The 8,031-nt window shown below is 39.9% G+C and overlaps 1 protein-coding gene across 1 annotated transcript; it reads left to right on the forward strand.

Moving 5' to 3' along the window:
• Positions 1-1,574: 1,574 nt before the first annotated feature.
• LOC122455237 (40S ribosomal protein S25-like) lies at positions 1,575-3,142 on the forward strand. Its single transcript, XM_043490215.1, has one exon. The coding sequence runs from the start codon at positions 2,252-2,254 to the stop codon at positions 2,621-2,623; it is 372 nt and encodes a 123-aa protein (XP_043346150.1). The 5' UTR covers positions 1,575-2,251; the 3' UTR covers positions 2,624-3,142.
• Positions 3,143-8,031: the final 4,889 nt, after the last annotated feature.

Here is an 8,031-nt window from a genome sequence, read left to right on the forward strand (position 1 = left end):
GTTTAATTTTCTTAAATTGGTGTCTGCCCTTTTCATGCCTAGATCTCAGGCATTTTCTTGTATGTTTTCATTTCTGGAAAAGCTTGCAGGCCCTGGGCTTCCTGCCTGCAGTATGAAATGGATAAATTGGATTTGATTGAGTCTTCCTATAGATCAGTAAGGGAACAGAAAGTTGGCAGTAGTTTATCAACATCCCATACTCAGGTAATTAAGCAATTTCAATAATTCTTAATAGCATGACAGATTTTTATTATCTTTTAATAGGTGTTGGCTAATGGGACCTAGGGAAGCACAGGAAAATTTCTTTTGCATTAAAGCAGTTCTAGGCAGAGTAGTATTTATTCAGAGTGATGTATTGCCAGGGCTGCCACAACAAAATACCACAAACTGGGTGGCTTAAACAACAAATGTATTTTCTGACAGTTTAGGAGGTGGAAAGCTCAAGATCAAGGTCAGCAGGTTTGGTTTTTTGTTTTTGTTTTGAGTCTTCTTTCCCTGACTAGCAGAAGGCCACCTTCTTACTGTGTTTTCACGTGACTTTTCTCTGTGTGTATGCAGGTCTGTCCTCATCTCTTCTTAGTAAGGAAAGCAGCTATAATGGATTAGGGCCTACCTATGTGACCTCATTTTATGGTAATTACCTCAGTACAGATCCTGTCTACAAGCACAGTCACGTTATGATGCGCCAGGGGTTCGGATTTCAACATACGCATTTTGAGAAGATACAATTAAGCCCATAACAATTGTCATCCTTTATTTTATGCAATAGCAAACTTGATGATAAATCACACTTCAATTAAGGTAAATCTTTTTTCCTACTGTCTTCCAATGGGAATATGCTGCCCTCCCACCCCTCAGATAGCAAGAGTAAGACCTTAAGCTCAAAAGCGGAAACAATTTTGAATTACTCTGTACCCTCCAGATCCTCCTCCCACAATTTTGATTTTTTCTTCCTGTTTTACGAAGTCTTGTCTTTCTTCTGTCCTTCTTCAAATGATGAGCATACTTTCCAGATACAGAGTTGCTCCATTTCATGTGGAAGATTCTATAACTTGGCTTCCCTTTCCCTTTTTGTCTGAGATCTCAATGAACTGTTTTTAAAAAAAACAACACCTAATTTTATGGAAGTAGAGTTGATGTACAATATTGTACTCTGCTCTATAGAAATGTGATTCAGATACATAGATAGGTATTCTAATCCATTATGGTTTCTTATAGAATTTTGGATATAGTTCCCTGTGTTGTGCAGTAGGACCTTGTTTATTCTATATATAATAGTTGCCTTTGCTAACTCCAGCCTCCCAACCCATCCTTCCCCCTTTCCCCTTCTCCTTAACACTGCAAGTCAGTTCTCTATGTCTGTGAGTCTGTTTCTGTTTTGGTAGGTGAGTTTTCAATGAACTCTTCTTTTTCCACCTCACTATCCCCCCTCTTTTTTTGATTTCTCTTTCACCTTCCTTTTTATTTTCAGTGTTACTCTGTGCTAAGGCCTAGACATACAGAGTAAGAAAGGACACATGTTCTTTTCATGAAGTTTACTGTCCACCGTGAGAAGACGACCTTTAAAAAAAAATGCACTGACTTTAGATGGTAACTGGGAGTTGTGATTTGATGTGAAACTAAGGGGGTAGCTACTATAAGAGAGTGTGTGTGTTAAATTTAAATAGAGCTTGGAGAAGGCCTAATTAAGTGGTATTTGAGCTGAAACCTCCCCATTGAGAAGAAGAGTTACTTTACTGCAGATGGATATTTGGTTTGTTTTTCTTCCTATTTTGCTGTTAAAAACATTGACGCTTTGAACATTCTTATACACATTTCTTGATGGATATTTCCAAGAATTTTAAGGTTAAATCTAGGAGTGTTAGTTGTATGTTATACTGTATGTGAATGTTTAGTTTTCAGGCTGGTGCCAAATCATTTTCCACAATAGTTATACCAATTTACATCCACGAGGGAAACAAAAGAAATTCCATTTAATAGGCTTCCCTGGTGGCTCAGTGGTGAAGAATCTGCCTGCCAGTGCAGGAGACATGGGTTCAATCCCTGATCTGGAAAGATCCCACCTGGCGAGGAGCGACTAAGCCCATGTGCCACAACTGTTGAGCCTGTCTGTGCTCTAGAGACTGGGAGCATCAACTACCGAGCCCGCGTGCCCCGAGCCTGTGCTCTGCAACGAGAGAAGCTGCCGCAGCCTTTCTGTCCGACATCTTAGCGAGGCGGCAGTTGTCGCAGCTGCTCTCTGGGCTTCGCTATGCCGCCCAAGGACAAGAAGAAGAGAGATGCCGGAAAGTCGACCAAGAAAGACAAAGATCCAGTGAACAAATCTGGGGGCAAGGCCAAAAAGAAGTGGTCCAAAGGCAAAGTTCGGGACAAGCTCAATAACCTAGTCTTGTTTTACAAAGCAACATGTGACAAACTCTGTAAAGAAGTTGCCAACTCTAAGCTTGTAACTCCAGCTGCCGTCTCTGAGAGACTGCAGATTCGTGGTTCCCTGGCCAGGGCAGCCCTTCGGGAACTCCTTAGTAAAGGACTTATTAAACTGGTTTCAAAGCACAGAGCTCAAGTGATTTACAGCAGACACACCAAGGGTGGAAATGCCCTAGCTGCTGGTGAAGATGCATGAACAGGTCCCACCAACTGTACATTTTGAAAAATAAAACTGTAATTAAATAAAAAAAAAACAAAAACAAGAGAAGCCACTGCAATGAGAAGCCTGCAACTGAAGAGTAGCTCCGCTGCTCACCAAACAGACAAAAGCCTGTGCAGCAATGAAGACCCGACACAAACAAACAAACAAAAAAAAAGACTCAGAGCCAGGATTCGTTAAAAAAAAGAGAGAAATTCCATTTGAGAATCTCCCAAACTTCCCATAAGAATCTTCATTCTTGTCAGTACTTCACAAATTTAATTTTTACCAATCTAAATATTTATTTTTACCAATTCTCCATTGCAATTTTAATTTTATTTTCCTGATTATTATCTGTTTTTTATTTTACTTTTAAAAATAAATTTAAAAATACATTGTGGGTAGCAGACTTTTGTGAGTGATATATTGCAAATACTTTCTCTCATTTTGTGGCTCTCATTTCACCTTCCTCATAGTTTCTTTTAATGAAAAAAAGGGTCTTTTAAGATGGTCGAATTTGTCATTTTATGGTTAACACTTTTTATGTCTTGTTTAATAGCTTTCTCTTAACCCTGAGGTCACAGATATTCTCTATTTTCTTTGAAATGTTTCCAAAATATCTACTCATATCTAATTATTTTATCTATCACTGATTCCTTTTTTCCTTGTGGATACTTAGCACTCTTTATGGAAAAGTCCATTCTTTCTCCAGTGACCTAAATGGCATCTCTGTCTTATCAAATTTCCAAGTGTGCATGGATCTACTTCTGGGCTCTCCATTTGGTTTTATTGGTTGGTGGTTTTGTACCAATGCAGTGTACCATGTTCATTTCTGTGGCTTTATGGTAAGTCATGCTATTACATTTTAGAAGCAACTAGTAAAAGTTCTGTAAACCTGTTTGAGATCTTAATTGGAAATTCATTTAATCTTTAGGTCATGTTAAAGAAATTGACATCTTTACAATATTGAATCTTCCTATCAATGAACATGATATTGCTCCACTTATGTTTCAATGAAGTTTTATAATTTTTTACATGCCACTCTTGAATACCTTTTAAAAAGACTTATTTTGTAGGTTATAAGGAGCTCATGATCTGAGCCACAGTCAGCTCCAGGTACTCTTTGGAAAAGACCCGGATGCTGGGAAAGATTGAAGGTAAAGGAGAAGGGGGCAGCAGAGGATGAGATGGTTAGATAGCGTCACTGATTCAATAGACATGAATCTGACCAAACTGGGAGGACAGGGAGTCCATGGGGTTGCAAGAGTCAGACATGGTTTAGTGACTGAACAATTCCTAGGTAACTAATGATTTTTATTATTTAAATGGTCTATTTTTGGCTGTGCTGGGTCTTCCTTGTTGTGCTGGCTTTTGTCTACTTGTAGTGAGCAGGGGCTACTCTGTTGCAGTGTGGTGGATTCTCTTGCGGGCCTGGGCTCTGGGGTACATGGGTTCAGTAGTTGCAGTTCCTGGGCTCTAGAGCATAGGCTCAATAGTTGTGGCGCACAGACTTAGTTGCTTCAGTGCATGTGGGATTCTCCTGGACCAGGGATCAAACCCGTGTCTCCTGCATTGGCAGGTGATTCTTCACCACTGAGCCACCAGGGAAGCCCCTAAATTGTCTCTTTAAAAAAAATTGCTTTCTAAATTTGTTATATAGATATGCAGCTGCTTTTTAACTTTTTTCTTTCTTTTTTTTGTTTTTTCACTCTACCATGTGGCTTGCAGGATCTTAGTTCCCTACCAAGGATTGAACCCTGGACCATGGCAGTTAAAGCACCAAGTCCTAACCATGGGACTGTCAGGGAATTCCCGACTTCCCTTTTTTTTTCTTAACTTTAATTTTTATACAATTGTAGATTCATAGGAAGTTGCAAAAATAGTATAGAGAGTTCCATGTATTCTTTACCCAGTTTCCCAATGCTTCTATCTTATATGGATATAGTACAGTATCAAAGCCAAGAAATGGACATTGGTGCAACATACATGTATAGTTCTGTGTCATTTTATCAAGTGTATAGATTCCTGTAACCATCAGTGCTATCAAGAAACAGACCTATTCCATTACCACAAAGCTCTCCCTCATGCTGCCTGCTTATGGATCTATCTACCTGGCATTCGAGTATTATTTTTAGACCCTGGTAGTTAATAATCTATTCTCCATATCTGTAATTTTACCATTTTGAGGAATTTATCTAAATGGACTCATACAATACATAGTCTTTTGAGAATTTTTTTTTTCACTCAATATAAATGCCCTGAGATCCATCCAAATCATTGCATGTGTCAGTAGGTCATTCCTTTTACATTTCATTTTCTGGATGTATTACAGTTTTAGTCATTCAGCTATTGAAGGAGCAATTGCTTTTTTAATAAAAAGGCAAATGCCCCCTTTAATCATAATTCTGAATTGCTTTTTTTGTGTTAACATCTATGGTTTTATAAAGCATAGTAAACTAAGGTAGGTATTATTATTTTGGATTTTGGCCATGGCACATGGCATGTGGCCATGTTCTCTGACCAGGGATCGAACTCATGCCCCCTGTGGTGGAAATGTGGAGTCTTAACCACTGGCCTGCCAGGGAAGTCCCAGTATTATTAATTTTTATTGGTTAGTAAGATTTGAGACATATGTAAGTGATATCTCTATGATACACATTATAGTTGTAACTGCTGCTGCTGCTGCTGCTAAGTCACTTCAGTCGTGTCCGACTCTGTGTGACCCCATAGACAGCAGCCCACCAGGTTCCCCCATCCCTGGGGTTCTCCAGGCAAGAACACTGGAGTGGGTTGCCATTTCCTTCTCCAGTGCATGAAAGTGAAAAGTGAAAGTGAAGTCGCTCAGTTGTGTCTGACTCTTTGCGACCCCATGGACTGTATGCGGTCTACCAGGCTCCTCCATCCATGGGATTTTCCAGGCAAGAATACTGGAGTGGGCTGCCATTGCCTTCTCCGATAGTCATAACTAGACAATTAAAATTCACACATTTATATGAAATATTTGTAACTCTATTTATTTCTTCATTTTGACCACCCTGTGGGGCTTTTGTGATCTTAGTTTCCCAACCACGGATTGAACCCAGGCCCTCGGCAGTGAAAGCAGAGTCCTAACCACTGGGCCACCAAGGAATTCCTCTATTTAGTCATAATAAATTTAGATCTACCTGGAAAAGATATTACCTACCATAGGGCTAAGTACCTGAAAAACACTTCTGGTATAATTGATTTAATATAAAGTGATTATTTAAACATACAGACACATGTGCACATAGCTTTCCTCCATGTCTGTCTTTTTTTTCTTTTTTTAGTATTTATTTGTTTGGCTGTGCCAGCTCTTAGTTTTAGCATTCTGGATCTTTTTTAGTTTTGGCATGTGGGCTCTAGTTCCCTGACCAGGAATTGAACCCTGGCCTCCTGCAATGAGAGCATGGAGTCTTAGCTACTAGACCATTAAGGAAGTCACTGGTTTGACATGTTTTAGAATTTGATTTAATTCACCTGTAGACATGCAAACCTTCAGGTTCTACTCCAAACCAACTAAGTCAGAAACTTGGCGGGGGTGTGTGGGGGTGGGGGTGGGGGTGGGGGTGGTACCCAGCTATCTTTTTACAAAAGCCTTCCAGGTGATTCTGATGCACTCTGAAAGTTGAGAACCACTATGATAGACTTTTTTTTTTTTTTAATGGCCAAGGAAAAAACAAGCCAGAGAACATTTGAACATAAACCCTAATAGGTTTTGTACTTGCTACTGTCTTTCTCCTGCTTTTGGTCTCTACTTTTGGTCAGGTGGGGTGTGTTGCTGTTACTTCTAGGGCCAAAACAGCCTCAGCCCAAACACTAGTGGTGTCAAATCTTGGCTTTTGGCTTAGCAGCAGCAGCTGTGGCCTGGTTGTTTTTTTCTCTTGATCCTATTTCTCAGCCAGAGCTGAGGGCTAGCTGTATCACAAGGCTTTGAGAGTGGTTTTGGAAGTTGAAAATCTGCAGTGTTGATCTATCTAGAATGGGACTGTGAAGATCCTTGGTGAGTCCTTACAGATGATTCATCTGCTCAGGCCAGGGTTGGCAGTGGGGTTGGTGTGGTGCGTGTTTGTGGTGGGTGGGGAAGGGGGGATTGTAATGATCACAGATCCAAGGACTGAAAAGGACATTTTAAAGGCCTGAGCTGTGTGGCTTGGACTCTAGGATCAGGTTTGTTCATAGTCTTAACTGTCAATCCTTTCTTTTTAAGTCCTTTTTGGGATTATGCCTAGAAAATGTTCTCCATTTCTCCCTATTTATGCTGCTTTTATCTGTTTTTTCTTTATTTTTCAAATACCTCATTGGTCCACTTGCAATTTATTCTGGCTTTAAATTGTTATTTAATGTGTCCATTTGGAGGACACTAACATTTCATTTTATCATGTTTCCCATCTACCGCATCTCTTCATTATTAAAATCTCTTGGTCTTTGTAAATTAGTAAAAATTACCACACATTTTCAAAGTTTACTGCCAGGTATTTTTGTTTGGTTTTTGCCATTGAAAATTGGATCTTTTGTCCATTATATTTTCTCACAGGTAACAGCTGGAGGAAAGCCAGTGATGTAAGCAACTGTTGTATTTTATAACTCACTATCGTGCTGAACTTCAAGTTGTTACGGTTTTTCAGGTGACTTTCTTGGGTCGTCTTCCTGTTACCCGCAGGCAGCCCGTCTCCACTGGTGTCCAGCATACTGTGAATGTGTTCCTTCTGTTGTCTTTTTTGCTTCTTTTCCTCTAGAACACTTCATTCTCCAAGTTTCAGTCCTTCAACCAGTCAGTGCATAGTCTCTTCCTCAGGGGAGAGTTCATCCACTTTTTAGAGTTTGCCTCAATGTTAATGGTTCCCAGTGTATTCTGAGCCTTGACTCTAATTCTGAATGTCTGAAAGCACCCTGGACTGTCCTAGGACCTTGAGAAATGTGCTTTTCTAAAGCTGAATAGGGACTTCCCTGGAGGTCCAGCTGGTAAGACTCTGAGCTTCCACTGCAGGGGGCACGGGTTCCATCCTTAGGAGACTAAGATCCCACATACTGCACAGGACAAAAAAAGAAAAAAAATCAAAACCAAAAAAGCTCAGCAAAATAGTCTAGGATTCCTTTATTCCGGTTGTGATATCCACTTCCTGTGTAGTTTTGAGATTTAAAATTTTTCTTTGTTTTCCACTTCCACTTAACTAACAAATCTTTTTTTTTTTTAATCTTCCTTTCAAATGTCCCACATTTATCTATCATTTCCTTCTAGTCACGCTTCAGGTCATTTCTATCCCTTTTGAACCATTACTACCACTTGCCAACCGGTTTTCTTGCTCCCAGTCTCCTCTTCATTTGTTGGCTCATCAACATTAACTGAGCTCCTCTCTGCCTGGGATTGTGTCAGGTGCTAGGAA

This window comes from Cervus canadensis, chromosome 17, assembly GCF_019320065.1.
Source record: "Cervus canadensis isolate Bull #8, Minnesota chromosome 17, ASM1932006v1, whole genome shotgun sequence".
Classification (NCBI taxonomy): Eukaryota; Metazoa; Chordata; class Mammalia; order Artiodactyla; family Cervidae; genus Cervus; species Cervus canadensis.